General features: G+C 37.0%; 3 protein-coding genes across 9 annotated transcripts; 2 read left to right on the top strand and 1 right to left on the bottom strand.

The window, feature by feature from the left end:
- Positions 1-1,153: 1,153 nt before the first annotated feature.
- On the bottom strand, positions 1,154-15,102 carry LOC106435324 (glycerophosphodiester phosphodiesterase GDPDL3). 6 transcript variants are annotated; one of them, XM_013876200.3, is made up of 9 exons: positions 4,204-4,454; positions 3,735-4,028; positions 3,015-3,632; positions 2,897-2,935; positions 2,671-2,799; positions 2,515-2,568; positions 2,227-2,369; positions 1,648-2,134; positions 1,154-1,584 (listed from the first exon to the last, which is right to left on the bottom strand). In XM_013876200.3, exons 1-9 carry the CDS (start codon positions 4,304-4,306, stop codon positions 1,310-1,312), a joined length of 2,142 nt encoding a protein of 713 aa, XP_013731654.2. In that variant the 5' UTR covers positions 4,307-4,454; the 3' UTR covers positions 1,154-1,309. The 6 variants fall into 6 exon arrangements, with proteins under 6 accessions (XP_013731654.2, XP_048610985.1, XP_013731652.2 ...); XM_048755028.1 differs by lacking the exons at positions 3,735-4,028; positions 4,204-4,454 and adding exons at positions 14,461-14,754; positions 14,891-15,102 and having other exon boundaries at positions 2,515-2,799; XM_013876198.3 differs by having other exon boundaries at positions 2,515-2,799.
- On the top strand, positions 4,809-10,140 carry LOC106433022 (LEAF RUST 10 DISEASE-RESISTANCE LOCUS RECEPTOR-LIKE PROTEIN KINASE-like 2.7). The gene is made up of 4 exons (XM_048755042.1): positions 4,809-6,545; positions 6,994-7,698; positions 8,721-8,744; positions 8,853-10,140. Exons 1-4 carry the CDS (start codon positions 6,389-6,391, stop codon positions 9,956-9,958), a joined length of 1,992 nt encoding a protein of 663 aa, XP_048610999.1. The 5' UTR covers positions 4,809-6,388; the 3' UTR covers positions 9,959-10,140.
- Positions 11,440-14,129, top strand: LOC125585626 (LEAF RUST 10 DISEASE-RESISTANCE LOCUS RECEPTOR-LIKE PROTEIN KINASE-like 2.4). Of its 2 annotated transcripts, XM_048755047.1 has the most exons (5): positions 11,442-12,298; positions 12,396-12,488; positions 12,596-12,634; positions 12,745-12,771; positions 12,846-14,129. In XM_048755047.1, exons 1-5 carry the CDS (start codon positions 11,602-11,604, stop codon positions 13,961-13,963), a joined length of 1,974 nt encoding a protein of 657 aa, XP_048611004.1. In that variant the 5' UTR covers positions 11,442-11,601; the 3' UTR covers positions 13,964-14,129. The 2 variants fall into 2 exon arrangements, with proteins under 2 accessions (XP_048611007.1, XP_048611004.1); XM_048755050.1 differs by lacking the exons at positions 12,396-12,488; positions 12,596-12,634; positions 12,745-12,771 and having other exon boundaries at positions 11,440-12,337; positions 12,855-14,129.
- Positions 15,103-15,204: the final 102 nt, after the last annotated feature.

Genomic DNA, 15,204 nt, shown 5'->3' with positions numbered 1-15,204 from the left:
TCAATTGGTTGCTTCTTTTATTTCAGTCAACCAAACGGTGAATATCACCTAGATGTGTCTCTATGTTGTTCTACTGATTTTTGTTTAGGCTCAAACCTCGGAGCAGTTGTCAATATTCTACAAAGTTCATGTAGTTTTAATCTAAGCATAAAATTAAACCCCAGTAGACAAAGAAACTCTCAGATTAAAAAGCGTTAAATATATGGACCTTATTAGCAACAAGCTCTGCTTCCTTATGATCCTCTACACTCTGTTTTTTTTAAATGTTTTTTTTTTGTAAACTAATTTTTTTTTAATTGTTCGTTCATCTTAGGAAAAATATAAATTTATTTTTGCTTTGTACATGGTTAAGTATAAATCATTGTTTCAATTATGAATTCTAGAGACATTATCATTAATGAAACTCTCGGGCTAATAGTGTTTCCCACGGTTAACTCACGTTAATTCTAGAGACATAAACAAGTACTAACCCAAAAAGAGTTTAATAAGATATTGTCATTGCCTTTGATTACGCACGGTTAACTCACGTTACAAAGAGAATTTATCAAAATTGTTATCTCAAGTCTATCAACAATCATACTATTATATTTTTTTCCTTCTTTTACTTTGTTTCGCAATTTCCCGACTTCATTTTTAAAACTGTTTCCAAAACAACAACTCAGATATGTTTCTATTCTGACGTTTGTTATATTCTTTTCTACACAATACCCATGACTAATATATCTACACGTGTGTGATGCCTTAAGTTACGTATAAGGATTTGATTAATAAGCATGGTTAAACCTGCTTTAGATCTCCGAACAACAGAACCAATGTGCATAGCAAACATAAGAGCAACCCATAATACACGACTTCAACTAAACAAACAAATCAATCCACAGCACTTGCTATAACATTTTTCAAGTTTTACAACCCATCTAATTGTCAACAATCCCGCGCTTGCGCGGGGCTCCGCCCCTAGTATAAAATTAGAAGTACTAGTATAGGCTTATAGCAATAACTGATAGCATTTTAGGGAGTTAAAGTGAAATTAACGAGGGTGTCCTGAGTTTAGGGATCTATAACTATAAGTTATAGTTGGTTTCTTAAATTTGGTTTTTCTTAATGATGGAATTGATTATTTTTAGAGAAGATACAATCTAATAAAAAGAAATACAAGACAAAATGCAAGACTATAAGATTATCGTTACACACCAAGAAGTTGGCACTACAAACAAACAGAAGGGCAGCCTCAAAGACTTGCGAGTTTGCCAAAGGCTACGAAGGAAAAAGACATTATGAACAGAGAGGAGATGATATCAAAGGTTGATTACAGAAGTAGAAGGGAAGCAAAAACAGAGAGGCGAAGAGATAGAGTGAGTCGAGTTTGTCCGCTAGGCCTATGTGTTTGTGCATTGGTTGACGAGGATGGGGATTTTTCTGTACCCGGAGGTTGTGGAGACTCCGTGACATCATCTTCTGTGAAAACCGGGTACGGAGCTTCTGCTGGAGGTAAGGACCTAGGATTCGCAAGGCTTAAGAGGATACCGGGTTTAATAGGGGACATGTAAGATGGAGTTTCTTTTCTGCCCAAACATTGGTTCCCTGAATAAGAGAAACAAAGTTAGGAATTTGTGAGACATTTCTTAGTAATTTTAGACCACTTACTTTTGTATCTTGAAGCTGTGAGAGGGAACTCGGTGATGGTTCCATTGATACCGGCTCCAGTGATATATGTGTTTATCTCAACAGTTGCATCAGAACAAAAGTCATATGGTTGGGATACAAACTCATTCTGAAACAGTTCCACATAAACCGGAAGTTTAGACTTCCGAAGCCTCTCCACAACATTTGTTTGCCCAGTAACAAATGATCCGACATCTGGAAAGACTGATGATTTTCCAATGACAACAGCATTAGCGAATTTCTTTATGTCTTCAATAGCGGAGTCACTAATATCACGAATGGTTTCTTCAACTTTGTAGACAGTCTCGTACTTGCTCTTCTTCTTGAAGTCAACAAGAACCGAGCTGTGCGTTGACTGAATCATGACCTTCGTTGTGCTTGTTCCGTTGCTGTAGCCGGTTTCCGTGAGTGTATCGAGAACCGCTTTAACCACGTCGAGCCCTTGCTTCTCTCTCAGGTACACTACATACTAAAGGACACAAAAAGTGATTTGGCCATTAGAAGACGTCACATTCTGGTTGTTAAAATCTTGAGTATTAATTAAGAGGTACAAGAACTGACCTCTACACTGATCAAAACACCATAGATAGAAGTGGATTTATTTGCCAAGTGTAGGAATTCAGAGAGCGAGATAATCCTCCCAGAATTTTTCTCATTTGGATTCCTGAACATATTGTATGACCTGTATGGGTTCATAATCGCAGCTGCACAAAAAGATGGAAAAATAGTTATATGACACTCAAGTTTCATAATTCTAACAAGATCATATCAAGTGTAAAGTTGCAAGAAAATAAATATTTTACGTTAAGTAGGAGTAGGAGTAGGAGTAGGCCAAGTGGAGAAACTTACGAGTCAAACTCTGGATCTCAGGCCATGTGAGATTAAAAGTGTATATTCCAGGATCTGAACTAATATCAGGAATAATTGTTGAACGATTTCTAAAAGGACTTTGGATGACCATTGTGCTTTGCGTGAGATCTATCGAACTTGAGCAAAAGGGTTTACCATCGCTTGACATTTTGACTGAGCAATCGATAACGTCAGCACCATCTTCGATTGCCTTCTCATATGCCAAGTCTGTACATCCAGGATAGTCCCCACTCGCACCATTTTTAGTTATAACAAGAAAATCCACTGAAACATAAACCATTTGGTTGATGATAAAGTCAACTATAGGTCTCTTTTGTCTACTAGTAAAAAAATAATTATGCAAGGTAATTGTCAAAACTACTCTGTTTTCTAGCGTTTCTGCCAATGTGGGAGAAGCAATCTGAGGAAAATATGAAAATAAGTAATTGCGTTAATCACAATTCTTAGTGTAAAAAATATCTTGAAGAGAATTTGCTTACCAATGGATGCAGATGCAGTTATGGGAAAATCAGAGAGCACACCATCCACAGAAAAATAGCCATTATCCACAAATGATAGATACTCAGACACTGGATCGAAACTGTAGTTATATGCAATATCAACATCATTTGCAAAACCTGACACATATAGTTGTAATCCTGCTTTGTGAGCATCTTGAACTAAGAAGGTAGGAGGTAGCAAGTACTGCTTGTCATCTAGTGGCAATATGTACGATTTGGGAACAAGAATTCCTGAAGCAAACGTCTTGACATAAGTTAGGTTACTTAAGATAGAACCATATGTTCGCTTTGTTGTCGGCTCGAATTCTTCTTTCCCAAGAAACTGGAACACAAAACTTGGTTCATTACGCCAGAAACGGCCCTTAACTTTGCTAAAGAAATTCAGTTTAGGGGAAGAGATGTAGTCAATGGAAACAGTTCTTGAAGCTGATATCAGAAAACTGCTTATGCTCAGATTATGTTGAGCATAGAATGCATCGTGCTGAATATTTAACCAAAAACTTTCTGGTTTTATCTGCATGGATACATCTTGAACCGTTAAAATCGAGTATCCATTTCCGTCGAATTTTTCTGATCTGGAAAATATTCCTCGGATCACTGCAAACATATGTGAAAACAAAAATGACATTCGTAAGTAGTAACAAGATAAATACAAATTATGTTTTTTACAGAAATGGCAGTGGAGTCATAAACACTTACAAGAAGCATTCTTGAGATCTCTCAGGGAGAAATCAATGGTGAACCAACCCTGACTAGTGACTCCATTAACCGGGTAAAAGTTTTGGCGATTTGGGAAAAGATCTCCAATATTTGAAGCATTGTTCAATTTTAAATCAGGGAAGCAAATCCCATGTCCATCTTTGGTTAGCTGAACATCACACCATAGAACAGTACCGGCTACACTTGTCTGCTTTGCAAACTTGTAAGCAACACTACTCGAATCTGGGAACAATCCTGAAAACCCACCACGAGCAATCACTAGAGGAGCATCACCTGGTAAGAAACAGAAAAGTAGTCACAAGTTATTTTAAAATAAAAGAGACTGTCCATGATTATCCCAACCTCTTCTACTGCATATATGTTCTAATTTCTCCTGGTTTCTCCTATTTTCTCGGAGATTCATGCGTAAAGAAACTATCAAAGAGATAGAAAGTGAGAGAAGTCTAACCACTGAGTGTCTGCCATGGACTTCTTGAACTTTTAGCATCGATTTGAGCCGCAAACACCTGAATCAGAACAACACCACAGAGTAGAACTGTTGAAGCTCGCATTGTTGGATTACCACCCCGGGAAGTCACTGGTAACTTCTTTGTTCTCACAAGCCACAGATAGAACAATGTTGCCTAAGCATTGGTCCAAATACAGAGAACCAAGAGCTTTTTCTAATAAAATGGCTTTTTAGTTGACTCTGGAAGTCGTCTCCTCCTTCAATATTTTAATAAACACAAATTTTCTTTTTTCTTTTTTTTTTCTTTTTAATATGAATAAGAAAGTAGAAAACCCAAAACAAATGAATCATATTGGTCATTTACCCGATCAGCAGCTATAAAAATAACCTCTGCCCTTCGTTTTAGTTACTTTTTCCAAACCTTTGTTGATATTACATAAAAGCCAGTTTCTTCCGGGAAATCTTCACGGTTATATGAGAATGACGTGTTGGCAAACCTATACCGTTGTTCAAAAAAAAAAAAAAAAGGCAAACCTATACCATACTATCTCCAAAATCGTTTGTCTTTATACGTTTAACTTATCCACCATTGGGAAGCTAAAAGACTAGAAAAGTCAGCAATTTGATTAGATTTTCAACCGGCAACGTCAAAGACTCAAGTTAAAACTGGAAAGTATATTAATGAAGTATCCACCAGATATTCGAAAACTGGAAGGTATCATAATGAAGCGAGCATATGGTCTTGATTGCCAAAACTATAATTGCCTTAGACTAGACAAGTCACGTAATATATGGCTTCCCTGTCCAAATCTATTGCACAAGTACAAAATTTATCGTTTCTTGCTGTACAACTAATTATATCAATGGGTTCTTAAAAAAATAATGAAGAGACGACTTCAAGAGTTCAGTAATAAAGCTATTAAAGAAAAGCTTATGTATTAAAATCTACTATTGTTGTTTTCTTTTATCTATATGTTGTAAGGGCTTAGAAAACTATTATACCATGAATAAAATAATGAATGGTGATTTCCTTAAATAGAGAATTTTCCACATGATAAGTCTTTGAATGTTTAGCATCGAGAAAAACAAGAAGAAGCTGAGATCTTTTGAAGTAAACTAATACTGACATGTCAAGTCTCCACTTCTGTCACTATATGACTTGACTTTGTCCTCATGTTTATGTTTATTTATCTCTTTAAATCACATCCACTGTTTACAGACCTAACCCAAACACACAAATTCCTTTGTTCAAAGATAGCAAACAAATCATGTATAGTCTCCCCACTTCTTGTATGATCTTGTTCTTCATCTTCTACAGGTTTCACCAAATTCTTTGTGCTTCAAGTGAAAAAGAAATTGGGAGGTGTGACGCGCTGTTCCAGTGCGGTGACTATTAGGGATAAATGTCCCACATCGGATATTGGAAGAGATCCTTAGCAATATATAAGATGGATGGGTCACTCCACTTAGCACCAATTGGTTTTAGGTTGGAAGTCCATCTAGCTTAACATGGTATCAGAGCCCGATCCACGCAGTCCAACCCGATCCACATCGATCTGGCCCAAAGTTGGTCCATCGATCCTTGCCCGAGCATTCCGAGATTGACGCTCAAAGAGCCATCATCTCGAGGGGGCGTATTAGGGATAAATATCCCACATCGGATATTGGAAGGGATCCTTAGCAATATATAAGATGGATGGGTCACTCCACTTAGCACCAATTGGTTTTAGGTTGGAAGTCCATCTAGCTTAACAGTGACGTCACCGCTGGCTTCCCCTTCTCAGGTAGGAATCGTCCAGAGGTTTGCGGTCATCCATTACTGCGGCTTCACTGCATCAATAACATCACCTCTTTACTCATCTCAAACCAAGAGTTCTATGTTCTGAAAATAAATAAAACATCTAACACTCTTACACTTGCCAGACCAGACCTTTTAGGTTCCTTTTGCTCCTCTACCTTCACCAAGGTAACCTTGCCCACAGAAATTTTCGAACTGTCGCCAACTTACAAGAGCGTCAATGTATTCTACCTCTGCGACCCTTTTCTTTCTTACCCTTCGAGCTCTAAATGTCCTGAGATAGGTCCGATCTCACTGTCTGAAAAACCTGAATATAATAACACCTGCCGAGAGAGTTTCACCATAAACCTTCCAACGAGTTTTCTTCCAGAAGAGAAAGAGTTAAATATGACACACTTGGAAAGTGCTCTTAGAGAAGGGTTTGAGGTGAAGGTGAATATCGACGAGAATGCTTGTCAAGAATGTTTATCCTCTCATGCTTTTTGTGGCTTCGACCAAACCTTTCCATCAGGAGTTAAATGCGGTCCACTCTATCCTCAAGATGGTAAGTTTCTTATGCATAACTATCATTTCATATCTATTATTTACTCCTAATAAGGCAAAGACATGCAGTATGAACATAGTGATGCTCCAGATATTTATTGAGCTTCTTGTGGCTCACAAATTGAAACTGAAAATGGTAGATTTCTAACATATCAAACAATTAGTAAGCTATTTGTCTAAGTGGTCTCTGTTTTGATCTCCCTCAGTTAATTTTCATACAAGATATAAACATAACTGGATATTAACTTAGCATTTAGTCAGACTCTTTCACAAATTGATTTTTTTTTTGCTTCAACATCGGTCAGTTTCCTTAGTGAATGCCATTGCGGTTATCATATTTTGGAAAAATGGATCCTATTCTTTTGTTGGGTCATTTAGTGTAACTAAGACTTTTATTAATACTCTGGTTGCTCTTTGTGATTCTAAGTTTTTAACTTGGGTAATTTCAGCTGAGGACATTCGCAGACGTTGTAGTGCCTCGTTTAGCTGTGGGGATCAAAAAGATCTCATGTACCCTTTCTGGATTCCTGGTAGGGAAGATTGCGGCCACCCTGACTTCAAGCTAGAATGCAACGCAAGTTTCGCAGAGCTTACAATCTCCTCTGTCAAGTTCAGAATCTTAGAGATGAACTATAGTTCTCGTGTCATAACACTTTCAAGATCGGACTATATCAGCAATATTTGTCCGCTCAACCCAGTAAGTGCGCCATTTGAAGAAAATGTCATCCCATTTGCTCCGGACACCGAAATGCTGACAATTTATTACGACTGCCGCACAGAGCTAACACAGTCTGTTTCTACTTACGTTGGAGAGATTTCTTGCCATGATGATGTGCGGAGTTACTATGTAACTAGAAACCTCTCTTCCCCTTTGCTTAACGGGGTTAGAGGCCTTATAAATGACTTCAAGGGTATTTGCAGAAGAAATGTCAGTATTCCTGCATCTAGACCCGCACTGGATACACTAGAGAGAACACCGACTCCATATAATCTGAAGAAGGCTCTTGAAGAAGGTTTTGATCTTGCATTTAACGAAGATTGTTCCTTGTGCATGGTCTCTGGGGGTGCATGTGGATACACTCAGATTTCAAGCAGATTCGTTTGCTATTGTGACGGTTGGGTCCATACCAATATATGTGATCATCTCTTTTGGGGTAAGATCTCTTGCTTACATGTTTCTTGTACCAGAACCACCTCTTTTGAAAAATTCTGTCAATTCCAATTAATGTTTTAAAAATGAGAGACCTTGATTGGTTTTGTAGCTGCCACCCGCAAACACTGCGGGCTGGTAGTGTTGTTGATGTTTAAAACAATCACATAACTTTGACATCCGTTTGTACTGTTCCAAACTTTTCAAAATTTAAAGCTTGTTCTTTCTAATGTTTATATGGTTGTTGGTTGATAAATTAAAAGTTTTAAACTATTTTCATAACAACTTTAAACTAAAATAATATCTATCAAAAATATTAACCACTAATATATAAGATATATAGAAATCAAATGAAATATTAAAAATATAATAATAATATTTATAAGAGAAACAGTTTTTTATTATTGTCGAAACTGAAAAACAACAAAAACATATCATTGTTATTAATAATATTTTTTAAATATATTGTATTTTAATACTGATAATTTTTATTAAACATCTAATGTATGTACTAATCAATCAATCATAATTATTTTGTACCGTAAACCCGTTTTCTAACCGCTAGTCGTATGAATTATTTAATAACGCTTGAAACTGTAGTCACTTGCATTTGTACTCCCACACATGCATTCACAATCGTTGTGTTTAAACTAGTCATACTCTAGATTATTTTAAAACGAATCAAATTTGTGTAAATCGATAATTTAAATCTGATAAATTCAGTAACATCAAAATATATTATAACTAGTTTAATTATATCATATTCACTATCAAGTTATCCATATCTTTTCTCTCTTACCTTGATCTTTTTTAGTATATTTACTTTTTCATCAAAGTAAGTTTCTAGTTAAATATATATATTTTTAAAAATAATATAAATGTAAAATATTGAATAAATTAATGAATAATTTGTCAACTAATAAAGTAATAAGCCCTTAAGCTCCTAATATTTCGCATATTATACATTTGTTTCCGCATATTATACATTGATTCGAAACTTTCCTAATGCGGTTATATTTGATGCAGGGTTTTCTATTAAAGCGAAACTAGGTACTCTCACCTTTCTCCTTTTCTTTCAATAAACCTGATTTGATTCCCATATACCATACGGCAACATCTTAATTTTATTATCAAAACTTTGGATTGTTTTCGTCTTAGGATTCGGAGTTGTTTTTTGGGGATCAGCGGTCAGCTTTTTTTTGGTAGGAATCTTCTATGTCATGTGGTGCACAAAGAAGACATCAGAGGATCTTAGACAACACGATCTAAAGGCCATTATTCCACTGAAACAGTATAGCTACGCGCAAGTAAAGATAATTACAAAGTCATTTGTTGAAAGGGTTGGGAAAGGCGGATTTGGAACGGTTTACAAAGGAACCCTTTGTGATGGTCGTAGTGTTGCAGTGAAGATCTTGAAAGACTCAAAGGGAAATGGGGAAGACTTCATCAATGAAGTTGCGAGCATAAGCAAAACTTCTCATGTCAACATTGTAGACCTACTTGGATTCTGCGCTGAAGGTTCAAAGAGAGCAATTCTCTATGAATTTCTTGAAAATGGATCGCTTGATAGGTTTATCTCGAAAAATGCTTCAATGAGTTTGGATTGGATGACACTACACAACATCTCTCTAGGAATTGCTCGAGGTCTGGAGTACTTGCACCATGGCTGCAAAGCAAGGATTGTACATTTTGACATAAAACCACATAATATACTGTTAGACGAAAATCTTTGCCCAAAAGTTTCAGACTTTGGCCTTGCTAAGCTCTGCAAGAAGAAGGAAAGTATCTTGTCACTACTGGGCACAAGAGGAACGATAGGGTACATTGCACCTGAAGTGTTTTCAAGAATGTATGGTAGCGTTTCCCACAAGTCAGATGTGTACAGCTATGGTATGCTAGTCCTTGAGATGATTGGAGCAAGGAACAAAGAACGAGCTGATCAAAACTCTGCATCAAACGCAAGTTCAATGTACTTTCCAGATTGGATATATAAGGATCTGGAGAAAGGAGAGAATGAAAGGCTTATGGGGAGTGGAATCATCAGCGAAGAGGAGGAGATAGCAAAGAAGATGACACTGGTGGGTTTGTGGTGTATTCAGTCATCTCCATCAGATCGTCCACCGATGAACAGAGTGGTAGAGATGATGGAAGGAAACTTGGACGCTCTCGAAGTCCCACCTAGGCCTGTTTTGCAAATTCCCCCAGCTCCTCTTCAGGATTCTTCTACACTTTCTGAGGATGTTTCTGCTTCAACAGAAGTATAATCCATGAATATTACATAAAGAAAGAATATATAAACGTACAAAAATAGGAGTATGTTTCAAAGCTCTCATTTAAGATATTACTTTTTGTTTTTGACCGCTCCAAAAACATATCTACATTGTTTATATAAACCCATCATACTTTCAAATATATCAGCTATCCCATTATATGGCAGCTTCCTCTGTTTGTTTGTTGCCTAAGGAAATCTGGATAGATTTCACTTATTTATAAGGGTTCATACTTCTTTTTTTTCTGTGTTCCCAGGATCGTCTTTCATAAGAACAATGAACCGCAGTTTGCTAAAAGAAAGCAAGAGAGTAATTGGAGCTGTCAAATGGTCCGTCCAGACTCCAGAGCCCAATTGAGCTTGACCAATTAGACCATTTCAATTTTGTGAAGTAATGGTTGGTCTATATTGGACAATGATCCAAACAAATGTCCAAGACCAATAGAGACCATGTCCAGATGGGCATGCCCGTGGGAATTGCATACTAACTTGTCTTAAACTTTCTTATGTGGAGAGCGGTTATTTAGAATCTGTCTCATAATGAAAAGGTAACCAAGAGAAACTAAAGCATCGAAAGAAGACTGGGGACATACAGACTTACTGCAGGCTACAGCAGCTGAATCCCCAACAAAATATTTAAGCTTCCAAGTCCATTTATATACTTTTTAGGTTCCAGATAGTTCTAAAGTAACACAGCTTTGGGTCATGAAAACACTTTTAGTTTCAATTCAATAAAGTAAAAGAATATACAAATGGAAAGTCCTTAAAAGAAAAACCAAGACTTCTGATGAATGATCTTGGGGAAGGACTAACCTTTTAAGGTTCTTCCATAAATTTCCTCTAACTTATCGAATACAACAACCTCATTGAGACTATTAGTGACTAAATTATATATTTAAGCCTCTCGTCATGGTGAAGACCCTCTAACCCAGTGCGTTACATAGTATCGACAAACAGATTAGAAATCTCGTACGTCTCAACAACGAGAGCAGCTGGAGGAAAAGGTTTTGAGAAAGCAATGGAAAGGTGGTTTGCAACAAGATGAATTATATTCTTGTGATCGGGTGTTAGCTTTAATCTACTTTCAACTTTTGATAGAATTCAAACTATAGCTGCATATATAGTAAAAACGTTTTTTTCTTAGGGATGAATCAGTTTTACATTAGTTCAGAAAAATAAAATCATTCATATATTTTTTTGTTTGAACACCAATCATTCATACATCTAACACTTCATTATGTTGAACAGAGACTAGAAATTTGATCTATCAGTGAAAATTTGAAAGTTTCAAACTGGTTCTTTTACCTTTTCAGTGTCGAAATATCTCATCTAAACAACGCGTTTCAAAAGGTCCACCTAAGAAAGACTCCAAATCTCTTTGTACCCGTCACTATCCTTAGTATTTGACTTTCCCAGTCTCATAGATCTTGTTTAGTCAGCTTCACTATAGAACGAACTAATTACATATAATGTTCTAAACCACAAAATAAATAATAGATAATCATTGACCGATCTCTCTGTATCCGTCACTATCGTTGCTTGACTTTGTTCTTCACCATCTCTACTTGCTTCTTATCTATCTCTCTCTTTTTGTTTCCCTTTAACCCAGGGGCTCACTGTTCACAGATCAAACCAATCATGTACTTTATCTCCATTTATCCTCTGGTCTTTTTCTTTCTCTTCTCCATATTCCACCATCTTCCTTGTGCTTCAAGTAAACTTGAATTATGTGAGACTTTGTTCGAATGTGGTAACATCACCGCCGGTTTCCCATTCTGGGGAGGGACACGTCACAGAAATTGCGGCCATCCGTTGCTGGAGCTTCTCTGCAATAAAAACAGCAGTACCTCTATTATCATCTCAGACCAAGAGTACTCAGTTTTCCATCTAAATCAAACATCCAACACTATTAAACTTACCAGACCAGACTTTCTAGGCTCTTTTTGCTCCTCTGCGTTCACCAACACAACCTTGCCTCCCCAAATTTTTGAGCTTTTGCCAACCTACAAGAATATCACTGTATTCTACCATTGTGACCCTTTTCTTCCTTACCTTTCAAGTCATACATGTCCCAAGATAGGTCTTATCTCATTGTCTGAAAATCATAACGGTACATGCCGTAATGGTTTCACGGTGAACGTTCCGAAGAGTTTTATTGCAACAGAGAAAAAGTTGAATATGACCAATTTAGAAAGTGTTTTAAGCAAAGGGTTTGAGGTGAAGTTGAAGATTGATAGAAAAGCATGTCAACAATGTTTATCCACTCATGGAAGCTGTGGATTTAACCAAACGTTGCCATTACGAAATAAATGCAATCCACTCCATCCGCAAACTAGTAAGTTTTTGAATTCCCAGTCTGTTTTGCATCATCTTTGTTGAGTAATCATCTTAGCAATAGAAATGTCTGTACCAAGAATGTTTTATATGTATAGAGTCAGTGGGTGCTTGTGGAAATAATCAGACCTTGAGTAGATTTGTCTGTTATCATAACCATACCTCTGGTTATGGACCAAGGATGTCTGATGGTACGATCTCTTGTTCGATTTTTCCAATGTTTTTCCACAACAATATCGGAAATTGTTTCTCCAGTTCCGAACCGAACGATTTTCCTTCTGCCAATGCATTGATGCAGGCTTGTCCTCTGGATCGGTAGTAGATTCTGGAGACCATGGTAAGATCTCATGTTCTTTTTTTTTTTTGCAATGTTCTACCACAAAAAACATTGGAAATTGTTACTCCATTTCGAACTGACTTTTTCATGGTGCCAATGCAATGATGAAGTCGTGACGTCTACTGCAGTGGCAATAGGTGCCTTACCTGCTTTTCTTACGAAGCATAATGTGTTTATAAAATTTTCTTACAGCACAATTTTCTTGTTACAGGTTGCGCAGCAGGTGTTATATTTCTGGCGGCATTCATAACGGTGTGTCTCCATTGCCAACAAATATCACATGATCCGGCTCAACAAAACCTCAAGACTGTTCCACAACCAAATATCGAACCATATAATCCACTGAAGAAGTATAGTTATGCACAAGTGACACGAATCACAAAGTCATTTGCAGAAGTGGTTGGGAAGGGCGGATTTGGCACTGTTTATAGAGGAACTCTTTGTGATGGCCGTATCGTTGCAGTGAAGGTATTGAAAGACTCAAAAGGCAATGGTGAAGACTTCCTCACTGAACTTGCAACCATTAGCCAAACTTCTCATGTTAACATTGTTACACTGCTAGGATTTTGCTCTGAAGGTTCCAAGAGAGCAATTATTTATGAATTTTTGGGAAATGGGTCTCTTGATAAGTTTATCTCAAGCAAGACCACCGTGGATATGGATTGGCCCACACTTTATGGGATCGCTCTAGGCGTTGCCCGTGGTCTGGAGTACTTGCACCATGGTTGCAGAACAAGGATTGTACATTTCGACATTAAACCACAAAATATACTCTTAGATGATAATCTTTGTCCCAAAGTTGCAGACTTTGGTCTTGCTAAGCTATGCGAGAGGAAAGAAAGCATCTTGTCACTACTAGACACAAGAGGAACGATAGGATACATTGCACCTGAATTGTTTTCAAGAATGTATGGTAGAGTCTCACACAAGTCAGATGTGTATAGCTACGGAATGTTGGTACTTGAGATGATAGGAGCAAGGAACAAAGAAAGAGCTGCTCAAAATTCTGCATCTGATGCGAGCTCAATATATTTTCCTGAATGGATATATAAGGATATTGAGAAGGGAGACACTGGAAGGCTTAACATGGATGGAATCGTCTGCAAAGAAGAGGAGATGGTTAGAAAAATGACACTGGTGGGTTTGTGGTGTATTCAGTCGTCCCCAATAGATCGTCCACCGATGAACAGAGTTGTGGAAATGATGGAAGGAAGTGTGGATGCTCTTAAAGTGCCTCCCAGGCCTGGTTTGCAAGTTCAAGTAGCGCCTCTTCAAGAATCTTCTACCCTCTCAGAGAACATTTCGGTTTATACAGAGTATGATCCATGAATGTCTCATATAAAAGAAGAAACCTCTTTGAAACCATATATATTCATGAATTATATTTATATGCCTTCTGTCTTTTTTACTTTCCTTGTGACTGTATTTAGAAATCCCTTGAAATTAAACGTATTTCACACATCAGCAAAATACTGATCTGCTTGTTTGTTGGCAAGTGATACAAGAAGTTTTTTCAGATGTGTGCTATGTTTTGGTTTTTCTTAGAATCATAAAAAATGAACAAATAAATAATAATTTAAACCCCTGAATTTAGTCTGAGTCATTACTAAACTTTAATGCTTGTTGTTCAAAAATCCGTATTTCCTACTACACACTTAATTAGTTTATTTTGAACGTGCACGTTTCAACCAAATTCTTTGACATATCATTTTATTGGATTTTCCAAAGACCAAGGGTGTGCGTGCTTGTAGGGGATTCGTGAGTAGTAACAAGAAAAGTACAAATTATGTTCTTACAGAAAAGGTAGTTGAGTCATAAATACTTACAAGAAACATTATTGAGATCTCTCAAGGAGAAATCAATGGTGAACCAACCCTGAGTAGTGACTCCATTAACCGGGTAAGATTTTTGGCGATTTGGGTAAATATCTCCAATATTTGAAGCATTGTTCAACTTTAAATCAGGGAAGGAAACCCCATGTCCATCTTTGGTTAGCTGAACATCACAGCATAGAACAGCACCGGCTACACTTGTCTGCATTGCGAAGTTGTAAGCATCAATACTTGAATCTGGAAACAATCCAGAAAACCCACCACGAGCAATCACAAGTGGAGCATCACCTGGTAAGAAACAGAAAAGTAGTCACAACCTCTTCTACTGCATATATGTTCTACTTTCTCTACGTTTTCCCTATTTTTCTTGGAGATTCATGCGTAAAGAAACTAACAAATAAATAGAAAGTGAGAGATGTCTAACCACTGAAAGTCTGCCATGGACTTTTTGATCCTTTAGCATCAATTTGAGCCGCAAACAACTGAATCAGAACAATACTATTGAGTAGAACTGTTGAAGCTCGCATTGTTGGATTACCAATCCGGGAAGTCACTGGTAACTTCTTTGTTTTCACAAGCCACAGATAGAACAATGTTGCCTAAGCATTGGTCCAAATACAGAGCATCAAGAGTTTTTTTTTCTAATAAAATGGCTTTTTAGTTGACTCTGGAAGTCGTCTCCTCCTTCAATATTTTAATAAACACAAATTTTCTTTTTTTTTCTTTTTAATATGAATA

The sequence above is a fragment of the Brassica napus genome, chromosome A2, assembly GCF_020379485.1.
Source record: "Brassica napus cultivar Da-Ae chromosome A2, Da-Ae, whole genome shotgun sequence".
NCBI lineage: Eukaryota > Viridiplantae > Streptophyta > Magnoliopsida > Brassicales > Brassicaceae > Brassica > Brassica napus.
The sequence above is the reverse complement of the archived record's forward strand: the minus strand, read 5'-3'. Positions and strand labels throughout refer to the sequence as shown.

Excerpts from the sequence above, each read along its gene's own strand:
- LOC106433022 (XM_048755042.1), top strand. The coding sequence starts at position 6,389 with ATGACACACTTGGAAAGTGCTCTTAGAGAAGGGTTTGAGGTGAAGGTG. Across the intron at positions 6,546-6,993 it reads TCCACTCTATCCTCAAGATG|CTGAGGACATTCGCAGACGT; the intron begins GTAAGTTTCTTA and ends GGGTAATTTCAG. Across the intron at positions 7,699-8,720 it reads ATGTGATCATCTCTTTTGGG|GGTTTTCTATTAAAGCGAAA; the intron begins GTAAGATCTCTT and ends TATTTGATGCAG.
- LOC106435324 (XM_048755028.1), bottom strand. The coding sequence starts at position 14,993 with ATGCGAGCTTCAACAGTTCTACTCAATAGTATTGTTCTGATTCAGTTG. Across the intron at positions 14,755-14,890 it reads TCCATGGCAGACTTTCAGTG|GTGATGCTCCACTTGTGATT; the intron begins GTTAGACATCTC and ends GTTTCTTACCAG. Across the intron at positions 2,135-2,226 it reads GTGTTTTGATCAGTGTAGAG|TATGTAGTGTACCTGAGAGA; the intron begins GTCAGTTCTTGT and ends TGTGTCCTTTAG.
- LOC125585626 (XM_048755047.1), top strand. The coding sequence starts at position 11,602 with ATGTACTTTATCTCCATTTATCCTCTGGTCTTTTTCTTTCTCTTCTCC. Across the intron at positions 12,299-12,395 it reads TCCACTCCATCCGCAAACTA|AGTCAGTGGGTGCTTGTGGA; the intron begins GTAAGTTTTTGA and ends TTATATGTATAG. Across the intron at positions 12,635-12,744 it reads AGTAGATTCTGGAGACCATG|TCGTGACGTCTACTGCAGTG; the intron begins GTAAGATCTCAT and ends GCAATGATGAAG.